The 20,789-nt window shown below is 35.2% G+C and overlaps 4 protein-coding genes, 2 long non-coding RNA genes and 1 other non-coding gene across 10 annotated transcripts; 3 read left to right on the forward strand and 4 right to left on the reverse strand.

Moving 5' to 3' along the window:
• The first annotated feature begins 515 nt into the window (after positions 1-515).
• LOC147946832 (uncharacterized) lies at positions 516-5,381 on the forward strand. Its single transcript, XR_015591965.1, has 3 exons — positions 516-757; positions 4,509-4,560; positions 4,894-5,381. It is a non-coding gene; the product is annotated as an uncharacterized LOC147946832 (long non-coding RNA).
• Positions 5,109-8,824, reverse strand: LOC104778933 (factor of DNA methylation 1). Of its 3 annotated transcripts, none has more exons than XM_087503355.1 (9): positions 8,554-8,824; positions 8,037-8,420; positions 7,822-7,932; positions 7,473-7,646; positions 7,298-7,381; positions 6,953-7,172; positions 6,738-6,867; positions 6,195-6,404; positions 5,109-5,962 (listed from the first exon to the last, which is right to left on the reverse strand). In XM_087503355.1, the coding sequence occupies exons 4-7, from the start codon at positions 7,560-7,562 to the stop codon at positions 6,836-6,838; spliced, it is 426 nt and encodes a 141-aa protein (XP_087359481.1). In that variant the 5' UTR covers positions 7,563-7,646; positions 7,822-7,932; positions 8,037-8,420; positions 8,554-8,824; the 3' UTR covers positions 5,109-5,962; positions 6,195-6,404; positions 6,738-6,835. The 3 variants fall into 3 exon arrangements, with proteins under 3 accessions (XP_087359481.1, XP_010501639.2, XP_087359482.1); XM_087503356.1 differs by having other exon boundaries at positions 5,527-5,962; positions 6,970-7,172; XM_010503337.3 differs by having other exon boundaries at positions 6,738-7,172.
• Positions 8,825-9,011: 187 nt separating this feature from the next.
• Positions 9,012-11,146, forward strand: LOC104776940 (bet1-like protein At4g14600). The gene is made up of 4 exons (XM_010501123.3): positions 9,012-9,393; positions 9,549-9,672; positions 10,196-10,252; positions 10,830-11,146. The coding sequence occupies exons 1-4, from the start codon at positions 9,323-9,325 to the stop codon at positions 10,989-10,991; spliced, it is 414 nt and encodes a 137-aa protein (XP_010499425.1). The 5' UTR covers positions 9,012-9,322; the 3' UTR covers positions 10,992-11,146.
• A 130-nt stretch (positions 11,147-11,276) lies between these two features.
• Positions 11,277-12,980, forward strand: LOC104776941 (large ribosomal subunit protein bL34c). Its single transcript, XM_010501124.3, has 2 exons — positions 11,277-11,685; positions 12,527-12,980. Exons 1-2 carry the CDS (start codon positions 11,472-11,474, stop codon positions 12,784-12,786), a joined length of 474 nt encoding a protein of 157 aa, XP_010499426.1. The 5' UTR covers positions 11,277-11,471; the 3' UTR covers positions 12,787-12,980.
• Positions 12,981-13,514: 534 nt separating this feature from the next.
• Positions 13,515-16,609, reverse strand: LOC104776942 (uncharacterized). 2 transcript variants are annotated; one of them, XR_766192.3, is made up of 5 exons: positions 16,406-16,609; positions 16,039-16,173; positions 15,563-15,658; positions 15,105-15,312; positions 13,515-14,967 (listed from the first exon to the last, which is right to left on the reverse strand). It is a non-coding gene; the product is annotated as an uncharacterized LOC104776942 (long non-coding RNA). The 2 variants fall into 2 exon arrangements; XR_766191.3 differs by lacking the exon at positions 16,406-16,609 and having other exon boundaries at positions 16,039-16,356.
• Positions 13,517-13,621, reverse strand: LOC147946833 (small nucleolar RNA Z279/snoR105/snoR108). The gene has a single exon (XR_015595702.1). It is a non-coding gene; the product is annotated as a small nucleolar RNA Z279/snoR105/snoR108 (small nucleolar RNA).
• Positions 16,610-18,691: 2,082 nt separating the features above from the next.
• Positions 18,692-20,110, reverse strand: LOC104776944 (senescence-specific cysteine protease SAG39-like). Its single transcript, XM_087495565.1, has 2 exons — positions 19,514-20,110; positions 18,692-19,273 (listed from the first exon to the last, which is right to left on the reverse strand). Exons 1-2 carry the CDS (start codon positions 19,961-19,963, stop codon positions 18,692-18,694), a joined length of 1,032 nt encoding a protein of 343 aa, XP_087351691.1. The 5' UTR covers positions 19,964-20,110.
• Positions 20,111-20,789: the final 679 nt, after the last annotated feature.

The following is a 20,789-nucleotide window of genomic DNA, read 5'->3' on the forward strand; positions in this document are numbered from 1 at the left end:
TTTTCGTTCCCTCGAAATTAAAATAAAGTTAAACTAAGTCTTACTTGTCAAAAGATTATAATACTTTTTCTACCCTAAATCATTTGTTTGGTAGATTGTCCATACTTCATATGAGACCTTATATCGCAAAATTTGAATGAGTTCATAAAATAAACAAGTTTAATAATCATAGATTATTTACTTGTTTTTATAATTTAGGATATAGTATTAGATGTAATAATTGATAAATAGTTAAAACCCAATCATGTGAAATTGAGGCCTAATCATAGTTATGATGTCAAACTTTACCATTAGACATATGTAACTGTATTATAGGGTCAGTTCATATTAAGCTGTGTACTTTTAATTAGACTCACTAAATGAATATGTTGTGTATGCAATTCATATAGTATAATTTTATCCCACTTCCTATAAAATCGGATATCAAGTCTATTTCGCACCATTACTCATCCATAAATTGTTGAATCAAAGTTTTCTATATTAATCTATAAATCTCTGACGAGAAAATAAAGTACATATTTGACTTAAAAAAAAAAAAAAAAGAGTAGAGTATTTACTTGGGGTACGATTCCACGAACGACGAAAAAGGTTTACATGGACCGTGGACATTCCGTTGGTCTGCAGGTCACGGGAACAACTTAATCATTTTTCATCAATCTTCACATGCTTCTACGCCATCTGCTGTGAGATCAGATTACTTTATTTTGTGTCACAAACATTTAAAATTATACACAAGATTTGAGACAGTACAAGACAGGTAATATTCGTTGGCTGTTTCTTCGTTTTTTTTTTCTTAAAACACAACGCTTAGTTTTTTTTTTCCAGTATGGCGAAAAATAAATAATGCGATGAAGTTCGCATATACAAAAAACAAAAGTTACCTTATATACGGAAAATAATCTTACTATACTGTTAGTACGTGTAGAAATAATTTTAACATGCAATCGATTCTATATACATAAAGAAATGATACTGTCGGATGATACAAGTTTAAAATACTGGACTCCATTATTTAAGAGGTGATTGAGTAAATATTAGTTATTAATCAGTCATATGATCTTCTGATTGATTTTGTTCTAAAATAACATTCTCTCTTTCCTGAGTACACTAGCTATATACATTATACAATGTGTTTTCTAGAAAGGAAAAAAAAAGACCAAATAATTTCTTTGCTGTCAAGCAACTATAAAAATTGTACCAAGGCAACCAATCATTCCCCTGCTAACAATCATAATATTATATATTGCCGAATCATTTCGACTGTCATCTTCAAGCAATGTCTTCAACTTTGATTTTCCTAGCTATTTTATGATATTTTCGATCGATAGGATTTTGGCTTTTTAAATTTACTTCTTTTCTATTTGTGAACTAGAGAATGTGAAGGAACCTTCAAAGAAGTGCTTGCAAAAGTTGACACGTAGGGGAATTTGGATAATTTTATCTATTTTGTCTACGTTATTTGTTGCAAAGTACTTGGAATATTTAGTTCTCGAAAAAGATTTACAAGAATTAAGAGTTCGTACTATTGTTTGTCTCTCTGTGTCACGGACGGCGGCTCTCGTGAGACTTTTCTAGTTTATATAACGGACAAAAATAACTATGTGGTCTTAATAGGCTTTTGTTAAAATCATCGGGTTACATATTGAAAACATGAATTCGAACTTGTTGCCCTGAACCATAGGGTTTTGTTGTTACTTTATTTTTTTTTGAAGGATTTGTGTGGTACTTATTAACTTATTATGATTAAGTGGTGAAAGATCACAAAAATGATGTCGTATAAAAGCATGATGAATATAATATCACGTTAATTGATGAAATTATCATCGTCAAATAATTATTTTAACAATTTATTGTTTTCGTATTGCTAATTATAATTTAACATTTTATTGTTATCCCTGTATAGCAACTGATTCTAATAAAATTCAATGTTATAGTGTTATATTTGAATATTTGCGTTCTATAGTTTATTAATCAAGAGCGATTGTATGAAATATGAACTCGAGAGAAATAAAGTAAGATAAAATTTTACAAACCATAGAAATCTAACATTTTCGTGCACATAGTGATAGAGATCTCTCTCTTCTGATTTTTTGTTTTGTAAATTTTTGTTCTTCAAATTTAGCTAACCTAACTATTTATATAATATAATTTAACTAACATGAATATGCATGTTGACAAAAACAAAATCACATACACACACTGACACACACTATCTCCCTCCGAGTGCACCGCACCGCACCATCCAGGTATGAACCATATTGGTCAACTATAATAGATGGGCCGTTTTGGGGTCCCATGAGGCTCGTTTATTGGGTTCCACACACGTTGCTCCAATGAGTGGAGCTTTTGTTTGGTGGCCAACGTTGCTTCTAGGTAATGCTAACCCAAGTTCCGTATCCACTAATACATCTATTTTATGTATTTTTGACATTCCAATATAATCGATCGATTAAGTAACGTCTTCTTTATTTTCTTCCTTTTCTTATAATATAGAACACAAATCATAAAATTGTCAAAAAAAAAAAAAAAAAAAAAAAAAAATTGGTTGCAAGTGATTGGTTTTTTCTTTTTGTTGTCTATAAGATTTTATTATGTGGTTTAGAGTTGGAGATTTCAGTGGAGATGTCAAGGTGGTGGATTCAACAAAAGTTTTGTTCATGCGCGTGAAATGTAGTTAATGGATTTTTTAGGTCATGGATCCATTGTCATTAGACATACTTTTTCTGAGCCACTACAAAAATTTTGATTTTTTTAGCGAATACATACTCTAAAAGTTAGTTTAGATCTCAGCTCCGGATTTTGATCCCACAAAAAATGATTAAAAGATTAATGCTAAGTGATATATGCAATTGGTACAACAACTGGCAACTGCAAATGGATGTGACAACGAAAAAATTTCAGTTGTGTTTTAATGTAAATTTAAATTATATACAGAAAGCACAATCCATATAACTTATCAAAAGAACATAAATAAATCATATTATCGACGAATAAAATAAAATAAATAATAATGGTTTCGTAAAAATAAGGATGTATGATATATTAATCCAAGACCTTAAACTGAAAGAACCATATAAAATCTACATATAAATAACTCAAAAAGATATAGAGAAGTTTGAAAGATTATTATATAGAGAAGTTTAATAATATTGGTAAAATAATAGAAAAATTATTTTCTAATAATTTTATACAACTAGAGAATTGTGCATAACCGAAGTAGATAAAGATATTGTTATACACACAAAAAAAAAAATGTGGCCACTGTTATGCATAAAATTAATTATACAACTAGAAGGATAGTCACGTTCACGTACGTACGAGATTACTTGTCATTCCAGATTGGCTGCTCTGCTAAAAATGTACATAATGGTCATTTAGATAAGATATTTCTTTATTTAGACAATGATTTTATAGTTATTTTTTATATATTATATAGATAATTATGCTATTCTAAGTGTGACTTGTAGAGTACTAGAGTGTATCAATTAACAAATATGGAACAAGCTTTGCTCCGCAGTTCCTCTTTCCTTCAACTGTCAATTATTTAACTATCCAGTTCACAATTCATAGATGAACAACTATCTAACTTAAAAATCATTGCTTTAAAAAAAAAACGATGATATTTAGGAATCCAAAAAAAATACACGAAAAGATCACAAATGTGCTTATATGAATGAGAGTGGGTAGTTAAAGAATCTTCATTCATCAATTTAATGATATTTCCAAGAATGATTATATTGAAAATAAATCTATAGAGTGTTCGATATATTTTTAGAAATTAAACTCGGGTATGTGGGCTAGTGAAAGCTTTGGTTAACGTAGTACGTACGTACGGTCATATATACATAACAGTTCAACAATTTTTTTTTTTTTTTTGCACTCCAAATAAAAATAGAAGAATTGAAAAGTATTATAATGTTCGTTTGTATAATTTGATATTTTTGGATTTTATATACCACTACTCATCAGTGGACTAAAGCTTGGGAGATAATAATGATGACAAATCGAATACAGGAAACGAAAAGTCAACCAAGTTGTAATTTGTGAAGTACTGTAGTAGTGGTGGGCTTTATTAACCAACTTACAATACATCAACAATATGCTAATGTACGTCTCTTTGTTGCTTAGTGGTGACACCATATATGACAATACCTCTCTTTTTCAGTTACATCATCATGGAGTACCTGTCGGTCGATTTTACAAGATATCAACTCTTCGTTTGTTTCTGTTTACTTGAGTACTTCATCTAGTTAATTTGGAATATATAATACATTCGTATCACAAATGTTCATTTGCTCACAGTGACAGCTATAACCATAAGCTTATGTTCGAAATAGATGCACATCCGCTATAGACAACTTGGTTTGTTTGAAAGTTTACCAGCTTTCCAGTAGCAAATCAGTTTCTTCTGTTCATAATTATTGAACGTTTCATTTTTGAACTATTATTGTTGGTGAAAGTTTTTCTTACCACTGCTAAAACTATGGGTACAATAATTCTGCTTTCAGGAAACAAATAAAGACACAACGCACGTAAAAAATACGATGGAGGAACTGGCAGGTCAGACGTTTGAATATGACTAATAATAGATACTCCAACGTAACATGGACCGTCTGAATAAATAATATACTCAATGTCAGAAGAAATCAAAACACATAGGACAAACACGAGTCTGATGGCTCAGGGCACAAACCATTCGTTTAGACTTTAGATAAGTGTATAAGGGAGAAATGCTCAATAGTTAGAAAATTCAAACCTTATTTTAATAGAAACAACAAATAAAAGTCCAAATCTTTGAAAATGTCTATTTAAGAATATTTGTTTATTAAAATGTATAATTACCTTTACAATAATTCAAGTGATTAAGACTCTAAATTTTCGTTTTTGTACTAGATGTCAAATTCGTTGGACTGGACCGCCTTGATTGATCCTACGTAAAAGCCAAAGCTAATACAAAGACAACTTAATTACCCCGATCAACCACCTAGAAACAAGTCAAGACCACTATAAGTGAGAATGGATGAGTCACCACTACAGTACAAGTGGGGGATTGATCTATCTTTCATGTCAGCATGTAACCATGTAATGTCAAAACCGAGGGATGTAACTGTGTAAAACCAAAATAAATGGTTATGGTACCTAGAATATTGATATATAAACGATTATGGTACCTAGAATATTTGTTCTAATACCAAAACATGAGTAGAAAGACCACGACCCGGATTTCTAATCCTCGGTCACAGGTTATGTAGCGTATGTAAATTTAAACCAGCACATTACACAAGTTGGCTCTATATAACTGACGAAGATATAGCACACACACCTTCAGGTTCTTCTGCGTTATTTGATGTTGTTCGAAATAAATTCCATCACTTCCTGAAGTGTTGCTTTCCTTTCTTCTTTGAAGTTCCAAAGTTCTCAGATTCCACTTGCATTATACTCATTCATCTCCTCGAGTGCTGTTTTAACTGCCTTATGTACCTGTTAAGCTTCTAACTAGTAAACTCCATGAACAAAAGCTTAACCTTAGGGAAACTCCATTAAACCTCCATTAACATGTAAATGCAAACTCAAAAGGTTCAATAACTCTCAGATTACAAGATAGAAATGAAGAACAAAGTGAAAGATAAGATCGGCAACCCTCGCTCACATCCCTCGGGTTCCTCTCTTCCCAAGCAGCCTCATGTCGGCTAACCCCTCACAACATTCATCATGTCCCCTTGTGATGCTTCCCCTCTTTATTTATATAGCTTAATCATCTTCTAGGTTCTTCTTAGCCTCCTAGGCAACTTTCCTCATCTCTCACGTGTGAACTTTGTTGCACATGATCCCAAATAGATTCAGCTCTCCTCACACGTGTGACTATCTCTTTTACAATTCAGTCCCTGCATCTTATCAGTACCTCTTCTCCCCACTCTCCTTTAAGCTTCTTCAACTGCTCATCCTCTTCGTCTACCACTTCCTGTAACCAAATCAAAGTACCTCCATTACTGCTAACACTCACAGGAAGTTCCACCAGTCTTTTCCCTCTTATCCAACATATAGATGCAAGTACGAATTATCACATTCACAGGTTTTTACTTTGTATTTGATTAACCAAGCAGAAGGGTAGACACAGAAAGACCAGACACTATCAATCCATGAGACAAAATAAAAAATGCAAAGTGGGATAGTGAAAGTGGCAAAGAACATACTTTTGCTTCGTCCCTGGTTCCTTCCCTTTTGAACGGATGCCATGCTGAATCCTTGAGGTTCTCCTGCCATCTAGAGCAAAGGGTAGCAGCTTTAGCCGTAGCTTCATGTGCAGAATATCTCTTCTTGCAAACATTCAGGAAGGGCTTCTCATCAAGTTTTCCCATCAGTTTTATCCCGATATCGGTTTGGGCACCCAACTCAGGCCAACCCTGAAGAAAAGAGCTTTTCAAACCGTAAACAACATATATGAATCAACTTAATCACTAGCAGGTTGGTCCACCTTACATTCATTCGTTCAAGCAGCAACGTATTCATAGACAATATAATGGAATAAGTCTCTGTCAATTTCATCATCGAGTCTTACATCAACAACCAGTTCATACAACTTGGGGTTTTAATTGCAAATTGAAGATATCCAATAAACTATAGTGTTTGATCAAGTAAATGCCATTTCAGACCCGTAAAAAAAAACAATTATTTAGGATTATTTTGTTATAAAAAGCTAATGGAAAAATAAATGGAAGTGCATGAAAAATCTGTACCTCAATCAATACTTTCCCGCGCTGCTTGCATGTCATCGCTTTGGCGTACTAGGTTTATTTCCAGTACCTGTTTGGTCTCTAGCTGCTTCTCAAACTGATCAAACTTGTTCAAAACATCTTTTCTTTCCATCTGAAAGTTTAAGTAGATAGGTTCAAACTCAAGTCACAAATGAGGGAAGGCCTTTTTCCTTGATTATGGAATTAACTTGTTATACAGTTTTGAGTTGTGTACTCCTTATGCTTTTCTCGAAGTTTTAACAGGCGTTCGTCAGGCTTTCCGAGCTCAAGGGCGGCCATCTGGACTGAAACGTTCATATCATCATTCTTTCCGAGCTCATTGCTTTGGCGTACTAGGTTCTTCATTTCCAGTATCTGTTTGGTCTCTAGCTGCTTCTCAAACTGACTAAACTCGTTCAAAACCTCTTTTCTTTCCATCTGAAAGTTTAAGGAGAGAGGTTCACACTCAAGAGTCAAGACACAAATGAGGGAAGGGAAGGCCTTTTTCCTTGATTATGGAATTAACTTGTTATACAGTTTGAGTAGTGTACTATGAAATATACCTTCAGCTTTTCTACAAGTTTTAACAGGCTTTCGTCAGCCTTTCCGATCTCGGCCATCTGGACTGAAATGTTCATATCATCATTCTGCCAAAGCAAGAAAACATGAAATGGTAATCGAAAAGGATAAATGCATGCATATGCACTGACTGAATGTTTCCTATGTAACAATACTGACCATGAGTAGTAGCTCATTCTCTGCTTCATCAAAAATTTTTGCTTCTTTCATTTCTTCCAATCGTTTGGCCTTAGCATTCAGCTTCTCCATCTCGGTGCGCAGAACTTTCTCTTGCGCCTTTTTTTTCTGCTATGATCCTATCGATAGCGAGAAGCAATTTCTGATTTTTTCTTCCTGCACAAAAAAGAAACCTAACATTTATCCTTCTACCACTTCTAGTCAGTAAACCTAATCGACAAAAGTCTTACATTTCTTCTCCGTAGGACTCAACCACTCACTACTTCAGACATATTCAGAAGATCAAAAAAGTTAACTCGAGGCGACCTGAAACAAGATGAAAGGTACTGACCTTCAACAGCAAGATATGTGGCTTGTTCTAGGTTTGTAATGGAATTGACATTATCAGACACCCCGGTGAATGGAAACTCAAAGGGCAATGCACTATCTTGTCTGATCGACTCTGAAATTCCAAGGCAAACAGAATGATAAAACATTGATTGTGAAAGTCCACGTATTGGCTAACATTGGTATCTTAATAACAAGGTAAATGAGAACAATAGATACCTTTAACATTCAAATTGGTATGTGTTTCCCCCATGGTAGCATCATCATCATTAGCAATTCGAATCAGAGATTCAAGAATTGAGAAGACCTGTCTCTTAGTCCGGACATGGTTAATGATTCCCGGTTTCAATCCAGTCAGCAATCCACTTGGAGTTGGTGCGGTACCATTATCTACCAGCTCCAGCTGTTGTTCTTTACTAGGGATCTCGTTTCTCCCCTTGAGAGAAACATCACCTTTCCTCATATACTTTAGTTGCTTTCGCCGCATCGAATATGACTCACCCGATGACCCTGCCGCTGCAGCACTACTAGAGAACTGAAAAGGACTTGCTACTCTGTTACTTGTCCTCCTCTTAACTCACAATTGTCCTTCTCCCCTGAAGTCTGAAAAATTGGGATAAACCCCAGAGACCAACAACACAAAACCCATTAACAAATCGCAAAAATAAGCAAGTTTTGGATGAAGAACCAAAAAAGTGTAAGAAGTCATCGGGGGAAGGGGAAGGAAGAACCAAACCTGAGAATTCGATGACGCAGAATAAACCCTTCTCTGTTCCTCCATTGCCACACTAGAAAGATCTCTCCTTTACCCAAAACTGGCAAAACCCCAGGTTTTTGTTTAAAGGAGGGCCACGACACCAAGTGGCAAAGTAGGGATCATTTCATCTTAAAATCGTATTAAGCAAAACTAATTTGTCATTATACTCACTAAAAACTCACATTCGAGTCTTCGACCCTTCGTATTCAAGGAAAAATTAATTGTCCAACAGTCCAAGTCTAAATTAGTCAAAAGTGTGGTTACAGTGACACTCATTGTTAACAACGATGAAAAACAAAACAAAAACAAAACGAAAATGAAAAACAAAAACATTTTACATTTTAAAAGCCCATTTAATTTTCAAAGCCCAATTTAATTTTAAAAGTCCATAAGCGAAATTACGTTAGTAAACAGAGAATTACAACAAAACTGACATTGTTATAAACTTAAAAAAATATGACGAAGAATGACCAATATGACAACGCCACGTGTGTACTGACGGTCCTTTTATCATTGAACCGAAGAGAAACAAACAAAACCATCATCCCCCGCCAGCTTCGTTTCATCGATCGTCGGATTTACACTTTTCGTTTCTCGAAATCTCCCTCTTATTTTGTTCTCTTCTTTCGATTTGCGATTTCTCGATCTCGATTCTTCTGAGAGAACACCATCTCGATTCTTCAAACCCTCTGCAGATTCCGAATTTAGGTTTTTTTTTTGAAAAAATTCCCTCTTAGAAATCGCGTCGATGGCGTCAAATCCTCACAGAGGCGGTGCGGGTGGTTCCTTATACGGCGGCGCTGATCCTTATAGATCCAGGTATTGTTCTATTTTCTCAGTTTCCTCTTTTTGAAATCGATTCTGATTTTATATATTACAACTCGGATCATCTGGATGAGTGAAAAGCTAGGGATTTTTAAGGTCTCTAGATTTGTATATGCTATATACTAACTAGGTTTTTTTTTGGTATGCAGAGAAGGGCTTAGTACTAGGAGTGCTGCAGGTTCAGAGGAAATCCAGCTGAGGATTGATCCTATGCACTCTGACCTTGATGATGAGATCCTTGGTCTCCATGGCCAAGTCAGGCAATTGAAAAACGTTAGAGAAACCCTCATTATCCCCATTTTTTTATTGTGTGCTTATGGTTCTGCAGTTTTTTGGCTTCTCTTTAGGCATTTTAGTTGATCATATTGGGCAGATTTGTCTTCAGTTTAGTTATTATTGTTATGGCCAGTTGATTAGGGATGAGGTGAAAGTCTGTGCTTAAGTAATAGCAAACGACTCTATGGCTCTGTTTCTGTTACCGCTTTTTCTGGTCTTGAAAGTGGCTGCAACTTTGGTTATTCTTTTTGTATATGTTTTTTTTTTTGGTTCAGGGCACTACGATGATGTATATTTTTTTACCCATCAGTGAGTCTGTGATTAATTAGATGACTTACCAATGAAACTCCACTTATTTGATGTCTTTTATGAAAAATGTCCTTGCGTACTATTTTATGGCATACTTGTTGAAGAGCTATTTCGACATTCTCAACAATTCCTTGTGTGTTTACCTTACATTTTGCACATAACTTATCCCTTGTGATTTTGGTTATTTCATTGATCCTTTATTTTGATGCAGATTGCTCAAGAAATTGGTTCAGAAGCTAAGTTTCAGAGGGACTTCTTAGATGAACTGGTATGTGTTGCTGAGGTTCTTTACTTTGATGTTTTTGTCATAAACATATTCGAACAGCAACATGCATTTATGCTTTTACCTTGTAGGCGAGTCACTGATTATATAGAATATCCGAATATGTGTCTCCTTTTACTTGTTTCAAATGGTTGTGCTCATTATTTGGGAAACTACAGTATCAATAAAACGTCTGCTAGATAAATTCCACATTGGCTTACAAACCAATAAAACTTGATAAATGTAGAGTTTAGATTAAGTTCAGACTTATATATGCGGATTGCGGAATCTGGTCTGAACTCTTGTGGCTTGTGGGTAGGAATAGATATTTTCCATCTCTGCTAATTAGGTGAATGCATCAGGAAATGGTGTTAGCTTATCATTGTGAAGAAGAGTATGGTGTTTTAACATGGTTAGTTCGTTCTAGTGTTTCTTTTGTTACCTGAAGAACATCCGAAAGAAACTAATGACGAACAAACTAGATTTGGTTGTGTGAGACTGCAAAAACATGAATTTAAGTGTTTGTTAATACAGAATGCTGTTGTCTGAAACATGAAGCTCAATGATGTTTTTTTTATGACAGCAAATGACATTGATCAGAGCGCAAGCTGGGGTGAAGAACAACATAAGGAAACTGAACCTGAGCATAATCCGTAGCGGCAACAACCATATCATGCACGTGGTTCTTTTCGCACTCGTCCTCTTCTTTATCCTCTACATGTGGTCCAAGATGTTCAAAAGATAGATGGCATACTTGTGTAAACCCCAAAAGAAAATGCCCCTTGATGAGAATGTTGGTGATAAGTTGTAGAAATATAAATCCTTTCTTCTAGTTCTCGTTCCCTGTTATATAGCGTGCTTGTTTGGAACCTTTACATGAAACAAAATTTGATCACAAAACCGCGTAAAATCCTTCTACTCCATTACTTTTGTAGACCGCGATTCAAAACCTGGTTTTTACTTAACCTGATTTTATTATCGGCCGGTGTAATCGCATTCTCAATCGATAGCATCGACCATCATCACATTTGAAACTGACTGACAAAAGAGAACAGTTATTGGGCTTTATGGTCTAATGGGCTGTAGTTTACGGTGGTAGCGTCCGTAGAAGATAAAGTCTCTACACTATGTAAAAAAGGTACCGGAGAAAAAAAAAAAAAAAAAAAAAAAAAATTGGGTTTAGGAGATAAGGAGAAAGAAGAAGAGTGAGAGGGGAACTTCATCAATGGCTTCCTTATCCACTTCCGTTGTAGCTTCGGCTTCGTCGCGTTTATGGAATCATTCTTCCAATGGCAAAATCAGCGTTCCTTCAGCTTCGCTCTCTCTGCGTAATGGTTCAGTGAGACGGGGTCAGTATGCTCTTAGCTCTTCCGCTTCTTCGCAGCTTCTCCACTGCTCGTTTCTCTCTTCACCTCTCTCCCTAGCGTCGCCATTTTCTGGTAAAAATATACTTCAAATTGGTATCAAGTATTGTTTGTGTGTACCTAGTAGTATTCTTCTTTTTGGTGATGTAACGTTTTCTCACCCAATTTTGATTTTTGGTTCTCGCTGGGTTTGGCTCTAGCTTACCTTTTGAAGTTATTTCTTACAGATTTGTGTTTTGAATTTGGGAATTGTGTAACTTGTCATGGTGAATTTTGATTAGGAAGTTAGGGAAGCTATGTTTTTTTTCTTTTATTCCTGAAATTTTTAAGTTTAGCTCATGTAGTTGTAGCCGCTAGTGAATGTTGTTTGCTTTTCAGTATATAAAATCTTTGCATTTAGCTCATTACAGTAGCTGCTGCATCTCATTCTAGAGTTTGCCTTCTTCTGTTGAAATCTTTGAGATCCAGCGAAACAACCTAGTTCTATTTAACTTTCTTTGTTTCTCATTTATCTATCCAGCTCATGTCTGTTGGAAGCAGTGATTATATATGTTTAATGATTATAATTTTTTTGCACAAATTGCTTCTAAGTGTCACATGAACTTGTCCTCTTCCCTTGATCATAACTTTGTTGTAAAAGTTTAGAGCAGTGTTACTTGTCTTGGTGTTGAGCAGTGGATTGTAGCTTTGCAGACCTTATGTTCAGTTGGGAGCCTAGGAGAATGTATTGGGGTCATTTTTGGATTTGTCTGGAGTCTTGGTTCTGGCCAGTGGTCGAGAGTTTAGGGATCCCTTTAATTTAATCAAGCCTCTCTTGTATAGTTTTAGTTCTTTGGTAAAATTGAATATTATTAGTTTGATACACTACCAAACCTATAACGTCACATTTATCAAAATGGTGTTGATGTGTTTTCAGGTTTGTCCATTGCGTTTGATCTCAGCGGTCAAACTGGTGGACTGAATGGCCAGAGACGTAGAGGCCTTGTGGTGAGAGCTGGAAAAGCTGCTCTGTGTCAAACAAAGAGAAGCAGATCAAGAAAATCTCTGGCTAGGACTCATGGTTTCCGTAGGAGGATGAGGACCACTAGCGGTAGAGCGACCATCAAGCGCCGACGTGCCAAGGGACGTTGGAACCTCTGTCCCAAGTCCAACCCTAGCAGTGGCAAACGGGCTTGAGTGTTCGTTCTTTCTCTTCTCACTCTATCTGTAATCTTGTTTGATATGCTTTTTTTTTTGTTTTTTTTTTTTTTGCCAGAAGATACAATGAGAAACATGATTTGATGATTCTCTGAGCTCTTTTCTTCGTTTAGCTCTTTTATGTATTCTTGATTTTGTTATTAAGCAAAGACTGGAGATTCCGGTGGTCGCAATCAGGGTTAAGCTAGCTCATTGCCAGAAAGCAGGTCGAGATGTAGTAAGTAGGTCTCCAATACTGGGAGACAATGTTCATGGAATCTATCTCCGCGCCACTGTGGTACTTGCGTCCATTAATTTGAACCTCATCGAAGGCTTAACTTGAAAGTCATCATACCTGATACAGACTTACAAATCCACACATGCGTTAAACATCATCTCCTGTATACACAAGTTTCTAATACAATCATTATATGCAATATTGGCACTTCCTCATCTCTTTTGTCTCTTAGGTGGTGGCATGGGACGATGTGAAATTCCCAGTGACACAATTAGTCTTGTCTGTGAGACGAGTGAAAATAAAAGTATACTTTGGGTTCAATTCCTTAAGATTTTACATTCTTTTTTTTTAATATATTTCTAATGTTAAGCAGCCTAAAAGTTTTAACTAAATTTTTAAAACCAAATTAATTTTTTTTAAAGCTTTAAGATTCAGAAAGAAATAAAGACCAAAAAAAAACTAAAAAATTCCTTACTAGAGGAAAGAGAGGGAGGGATCAGATTGTGTAAAAATTGAGAGCGCCCAATAGTCGTAACAGGCTTTGGGTGGAACGCTCATCTCGCAATTTAAGCGAGTTTTTACCATTCCTCATTTCCCCTTCAACTTGCCTGAAGGATCATGATTTTCACCTTTCACAGCTCTTTCTCTTTTATAGGGATACTTCACCACCATCTTCCCTCTGCCTAACGATGTGGGACAAAGCTAAATTCTCTTTCTTTTTCCAAAATGGGCCTATAAAAGGCCTTTGTATCTCTCTCTCTTTCTCTTTCTCTCATTCAATAGTTTTAAATTTAAAAGCCTTTAAACAAAAAAAAAACATAGAAGATAGAACACATAAAATATGAAAAAAAAAACACATCACACAAATTAATTTTATGAAAACTAAGGAACCTTAGGTCATCTCCATCAAAGGTTATTAGCCATATCTTAAGAGTTGCTTAGATTTAAAAATAAATAATTAAAATGAAAACAACCAAAATTTGTTAGTGATCGATCCTAAGCTTAGATGTTTAAGAGTATCTCCATCAAAGAATGTAATGAAAGTATCTTAAAACAGATTTTATTCTTAATTTTGAATAAAAGTGAAATTAAGAACTTCTTAACAAACTTTAATATTTCATAGGTCCATTGAAGGTTTTTAAATTTGAGATTCTTAAAAATATTTTTCTTTGTAATTGTAAGTGTGACATTTACCAAACAGTTCTTGTCAATTTAATGATGCAAATTCAAGATGCAAATATCCGAAAGACTAAGAAAGATTGTGTGACAGTAACCAATCTGAAGCAAAAAGAATATAAAGAACGAACTCACCTCCAATAGACTCCAAATTGTATCGAGAAGAGCAAATTAGAGAGCTGGGATGATGAGTAAAGCATACACGATATGTGCCATGTTTCTTATGGTATGTAATCTTGAGCTGTCTACGTTTTTATACAAACATTATTGCTTGAGCCAACAGAAAATTTCATACTCCAGACAAGGATATACATGACAAGGGAACGAGAGAGGCAAGCAACCATAAACTAATCAAATCCAAATCAGCAAATTACATGACAAGGATATACAAGACATATAAAAGTTTTCACCTAAAACAATAATCTTCTCAAATGTTTTCTGGTATATCAAATGACAAAAACACATCAACTTAGCATAATCATTATGTAAGCACATCAATCTAGCGTTCAGTCCAGAAGTTTGTAACATAAGAAGAGGAAAAAAGCCAATACCTCAGTGATGAAGCTGCTTGGAATGAATAAAATCCAAACACTCATTAATTTTGTTAGTTTTAAACTTGACAAAATGAAGTCTCCCACCAAGAACATGATAGCTTCTCAAGTTGTCATTGGTTATACCCAATCTCTCCTTGATCGTCTTCTTACGCTTATCATCATCATTCGAGTAGTCCTCATGCCGTGAATAATACATCAGCTTTATCAAAGATCCTACAAATAAACGACTTTACATTCAGCATTAACATCAAAATTTCCAAAAATCAAGATGGTCAATTACAATGAATCAAAGGTAAGATTTTTATTTTATTTTTGTGATTAGAGAGAGAGAGAGAGAGAGAGATAAGCACCTCCGATATCAAGAGCTAAATGAGAGATATCATCAGACTGATTAGGCAACAAAATAATGGGATCTCTCTCCTTGAGATTGCCATGGATTTGAGCTTTGCTAAGATCGAATCACCAACAACTTCCTAATTCCCAAACACACCACAGAGAACCCCCACCTGCTTCGAATCCCTCCCTAACATGTTCCCCACTTAAGCTAATATCCTTTTCCTGAATACACAAATGATTAAGCTAATATAGTATTGTATCACTGAATCAACCCCCGCAACAGGCTGAGGGAACATAGAATAAGGATTAAGCTCCTACTCACCCACTACATAACATACATACATCATTCAACCAAGAAACAGAATAAGCTGGTTATGTGAAAAGTTAAGTTATATAGATTATCAGAGCAACGGTAGATATGCCACAAATAAACTGAATGCCTTAGACAGTGAGGCGTAGAGCAACTACTAACCATTAGTTTGATAGTGCTGCTCCAATATTGTTTTCTTATTCTCTTCACAAAATTCCTTGACTGTTTTCTCAATATCTTTTGGGGAAACTTCAATCCCTGTTCCAAAGCGGTAATAAAGATCTCATCCCCAAATCCATGGAAAGACACAGAAAAATGTAACCTCAAACTCTCAAACTCTCAAAGCATTGGATTAAAAAAGAACAACAGAAAACCCGACACACATTGGCATTAAAGAAATCTAGTCAATGCTCATTGAAGGAACACAAACACCACATGCAACAGAGTCTAAATCATTAAACAAAACATTACGAATTGAGATTACATAAAAATTTGGATTTAGACAACATATTGACAGAAATAAAAAAATTTCGCAAACGAAAATGAAAACTCGTGTATCCAATTTATATCCAATTTCATCTGATACAATAAGAGCTGATAGCGAACACAAAGGAGGAGGAGAAGAGAGAAGGACACACCTCGTGTATCACAAGGACACGAAATCTGAAACCCAAAGGAAACTGTCGCCGCAAAATCTCTTACCAAAGAACAGGAATTGACTTTGTTGTTATTTGATTGTTTCAACTCTCATGGCTTCTTCTTCTTCTTGTTAGCTTTGGCCATCGACATTAATCGTAATCGAGGTTGAGATAAGAGAAAGACGCGAGAGAGAACAATAAAAAAAAAAAAATCCCAACCAATCACAAATTGACACACACAATCAAACAAAAGTTTCTAAAAACATCTAAAACATCTAATGTAACAATCGATCCTTAAAATTAAGCCTTTTGTATTATATTTATTCTGTTTTATTATTAGCAAACTTATAAGAAACTGGGTAGATACCTTGATGGAGATACTCTAAGGATTGTTAAGGATCTCGGTCGTGTCGACACCTGATTGGTTGAAAAAAAAAGTGTTTTTTTTGTTTATTCTTTACCTCTTCCGTGTCTCATATCTCTCTCAGTTTTGCGATTCACAGTTGAATTGAGAGGAGAAACATCTAAACAGCCGACGAAAAACTCAGCTCTCAATGACGTTTTCTCTTATGTGATTGACTTTGTAGAAGAACATGTGAACTTTATTTTAAGTTGTGGTCTTTTGATATGATTACAGTTTTGGCAAACAAGAATGCAATTTTAAACTTTTAATGAATGCAATATTTTTAAGTTTTTAAAAGTATACAAATCTTATAAATTTAAACAAAATACCATAATAATTTACAATCAAAAAAAATATATTTTAAAAAACCTCAAATTTAACAACCTTCAATAGACCCATGAAATATTAAAAGTTTCTTAAGAATTTCTTAATTTTTATTTTTTTCAATATTAAGAATAAAATTTGTTTTAAGATACTTTCATTACATTCTTTGATGAGCGTGTCCTTAGGTATGAGAAAAAGGGATATCATTTGGAGGTTTACACTCTCAAGACTTTTTCCCTCTCTCTCGTCTAAACCTAAAAGCCGCTCAAGTTTTTTCTTAGATCTAAGATTGGAGTGCGGTGGCTCCTTTAGCACTGGCTCTGGTCTCCCTGCTTTGTTTCTTATCGTTCCTTTTTGGCTTTTGTATTAAGTTCTGGGAAGTTTTTTGGCATTCGATTGGGGTTTCTATCTAGTTGATGATTTTTGGTCTCTTGCGAAAGCGGTCGAGCGTCTCAGTTCTGTTTGGTTGGTGGCTCGTGTGAGAAAGATGGTGCCGGATCTGAGATCGACGAGACTGTAGTCTGTAAAAAGCCATCGTTTTTCGCCTGCACATAATCGAGATCAGTTCCTCGCTCTTGTGCTTTTTCTTGTTTTAATGCTCCATATTTGGCTTGTGTGTGCTCTGTAGACAACTTCACCTCGCCTTTGTCTTTTCGCTCACCTGTAATTGCTATGTTTTATCTTTAGTCTCCCATTTGGTTCGTTTCCTTTCTAAGAAGAGGCTCTTGTTGTGTGAAGTTTATGCTTGTCTCTGCTTTAGATCTTTCTGCTCTTAGGTGGAAGTTGTTGGTGATGATCACTTTTGTAGATGAGTGTCGTTCTTGTTCTTGTATTTGAGACTCATCGAGTTCGTTTGTCTCACTCCTTGTCTTTGTGGTTCCGAATCTGAACGATGTCGGTTCGCTTTTATGCTAACTAGGCTCTCCCTTGACGCACCAGTCGTCTATGCCGCATCTGGAAGTGTTTTATGAGGTTCTGAATTGGGTCTTTACTTGTCAGATTATGAGGTCATGGTTCTTGGTTTCGAGAGATATTCTCTCATTGTGATATGAGGAGACATTTTTGATCGATGTGGTGACCGTGGGCAACATTGGTAAATCTCATTCCCAGGAACTTCAGAAGAATAGATCGATTTGGTTGTTTAGAACTAGTTTTTATCTTTTGGGTTTTATTGTTATTTTGTCTCTTGTTCTTAGTTTTTGGTTTCGATCTCTTTCGTTTTTGTTATCAAGCTTCCTTTTTGTAGTTTTAGTTGACTCTAGGGACTTATCTGTGTTTGTTGGCCTAGCTTCCCTTGTTTTAGGCTTTAGACTACGGAGATATATCGTTTTTCCGCCGGCAAAGTTGTATTTCTCAGTGCAACATTCCAAATATTATCAATGTAACATTAGACGACCCAAAAAAAAAGAAAACTAAGTAACGTTAAAAGAAAAAAAAAACTCAAATTTGTAATTTTTGTGAAGTGCACAGATCCATGCTTACAACTACACGGAGCAAATCACACAAAGGAATTAAAACTAAGCCAAAAAGATCTAAAACAGAGTTGTGGCATATAACATTCCCATCGAATGAAGAGAAATCCACCAAAAACAGATTTATCTTAAAGTGATAAAGTCTAACAGAATGTTGGAGATCGCGACATGCCAACAAACTTGTCATCGGGAATCGTATTTTCCGAACAAACAGTTTTTTTCCATAACCTGTTTTAGAAGTTGTTTTCACCATATGATTCAATACAAACAATAAAATCGATTTCTTAAAATTCGCTAAAGCCACCATAGCGAAAAGAGGTATTTCTTTCAAAGGGTACATAGATATGGAGAAATAAATGATTGTTACATGCTACGCGTTTCGATGTAGATTTAGACAACATCTAAACAATATTATATGATTACTTCAATATAAATCCTCTATTAAGTGAATCAGTTATGCAACAGGATAAGAAGCATACTGAGCTAAACCACACATGCCTTGAGGCCACTCAACATCTCTACGAAGCCTAATGTAACCATTCTCTCCCCAAGTCTTACCCCAAGAATTCTTAGCCAACCAGTACTTGATCCCTTCCGGGCTCGTGCCGTACCCAACTAACGTCACTGCATGATTCACGCTAATACCACAGTCGCGCGCATTGTACACTCCCCCTTTGTAATGAAAGAAACCAGTCCCGGCAATGCCCACTGAGACAGGCTGTCCTGATACGGCTTGGAGTAACGCACGTTCGTTGTTGCTTGGAACGTATCTCAACCCTCTGATTACTGCGGCGGGTCTAGCTTTGGTCTGGCACTGGCCCTCTTTCCCATGGAAAGGGTATTCATTTTCTGACGCAATGCCTCGGTTTTTTATTATGTAATTAAAAGCTTCGACTACTGTTCCGCCCTTGCAACCCTGGTTATGCTCTCTGGCGCAATCTAGAAGTTGTTGTTCGGACAATGATACAAGGTTTCTTTGGGCAATCTTTGTCAGACCTTCCACCGCTGCAATCGATGAGAACGCCCAACAACCTCCTGCCCATGCATATATATATATATATATATATATATATATATATATATATATATATATATTGGTTACTTAATTTACAAAACAAATCTTGTATTAATTACTCTAAACTTAGATTGATAATCCTAACTTGGGGATCAAGCTGCGCATGTGAAATGTGTATAATTGTCACATTAAATGACTACTGAAACCAGCTATATGTGTAGTGACTGTTTATATTATAATCACAATTACGACAAGCTTATCACATCCTCCTTGGGATTTAACCGGTGTCACAGCTCCTTCCTTTCTCCAGTCTTTGCTTGTGCTGACGACATCACTGACGTTCCAATTCCAAGATGACATCGTCTCATCAACCACTTCAGATGGTGAAGTTACATTAACATCCCTAAGACCGGTGTGGGTGGCAAGGAACTCCTCTTCGGTCCAATCCGTGAACTCATTGACACCAAGCTCGTAGCTTTGATTTCCCATGTTGTTGAAGTTTTCGATGAATTTTAAGTTTTTACTGAACACTTCAAGCCTCCTTTGTTTCTCGAAGTCATCATCATAAACTCGAGAAAATTTAAGCATCCATTGCTGGTGGTAATCAACAATGGATGGCTCGTTCAAAGTGATACGAGATGTAGCTTGAGAGATCCTTAGATCCATGGTAAACATGATTAGTACCACAAACTTAAACACTACTAAAACCATTTTCGGGTTTGCTGAATAAAAGAATTAGAGTAATATGAAAAAATCACGTTTACTAGTGAAGTGAAGAAGTGAAGAAGTGAGAATAAAAAGTAAGGGTATTTTATAGAGTGAGGAATGTGAGTTGCTAGTTGCTATGATGGAAGCAAATGCAAGTTGACTCTATTGTGGTGATGCTATAGAAAGATATCAAGAAGGTCATTAAATTAATAAGAATATTATCTATATTTATTGTTTAGATTTTTTTTTGTATTTGTTTCCATCTAATTTAAGAATATTATCTATATTTATTGTTTAGATTTCTTTTTGTATTTGTTTCCATATAATTTAGGAATCTCTTCTACTACATATATATATATATTGTAATTATGTAATTATTCTATATAGATTATGATTATGAATTTATAGAGTGAATATAATTCGATCAATATAAATTTGTCATCACCTTTAATACTTCATTGACTAACTTTTTGGAAAAAAACTTAAAAGTATTTCATCTATTTTTTATTTGGACATTTAATATCTCATATTTTTTATTTGAATAAAATATCTCATTTAAATATGGTTTAACTAAAAATATTTTATCTTTATCTTATTGGTAAATTCATATCCACGATTTAACATCCGATAACATGCCTTACAGAACCACTTGGTGGTGTTAGTTTTGAAATTCACGTTTTCAATAGATAAATAAGATTTATTTACAATATATTGAATCAGGTTGGCGTGGTCTAGTGGTAATTGGTAGGATCCATTCAGACATCAGCTTGGGGTTTGATACCCAAAAGTTGCAGTTTTTTTCCCTTTTTTTCTTTCTTTGCACGCTCCG

Source organism: Camelina sativa, chromosome 3, assembly GCF_030686135.1.
Source record: "Camelina sativa cultivar CO46 ecotype springtype chromosome 3, ASM3068613v1".
Classification (NCBI taxonomy): domain Eukaryota; kingdom Viridiplantae; phylum Streptophyta; class Magnoliopsida; order Brassicales; family Brassicaceae; genus Camelina; species Camelina sativa.

Coding starts and splice junctions, on each gene's coding strand:
- LOC104776944 (XM_087495565.1), bottom strand. CDS start 19,963: ATGGTTTTAGTAGTGTTTAAGTTTGTGGTACTAATCATGTTTACCATG. Junction 19,274..19,513: donor TTAAATCCCAAGGAGGATGT/GATAAGCTTGTC, acceptor TATGCATGGGCA/GGAGGTTGTTGGGCGTTCTC.
- LOC104776941 (XM_010501124.3), top strand. CDS start 11,472: ATGGCTTCCTTATCCACTTCCGTTGTAGCTTCGGCTTCGTCGCGTTTA. Junction 11,686..12,526: donor CCTAGCGTCGCCATTTTCTG/GTAAAAATATAC, acceptor ATGTGTTTTCAG/GTTTGTCCATTGCGTTTGAT.
- LOC104776940 (XM_010501123.3), top strand. CDS start 9,323: ATGGCGTCAAATCCTCACAGAGGCGGTGCGGGTGGTTCCTTATACGGC. Junction 9,673..10,195: donor AAGTCAGGCAATTGAAAAAC/GTTAGAGAAACC, acceptor ATTTTGATGCAG/ATTGCTCAAGAAATTGGTTC. Junction 10,253..10,829: donor GGGACTTCTTAGATGAACTG/GTATGTGTTGCT, acceptor TTTTTATGACAG/CAAATGACATTGATCAGAGC.
- LOC104778933 (XM_010503337.3), bottom strand. CDS start 8,304: ATGCGGCGAAAGCAACTAAAGTATATGAGGAAAGGTGATGTTTCTCTC. Junction 7,933..8,036: donor TACCAATTTGAATGTTAAAG/GTATCTATTGTT, acceptor TTGGAATTTCAG/AGTCGATCAGACAAGATAGT. Junction 7,647..7,821: donor CACATATCTTGCTGTTGAAG/GTCAGTACCTTT, acceptor TTTTTTGTGCAG/GAAGAAAAAATCAGAAATTG.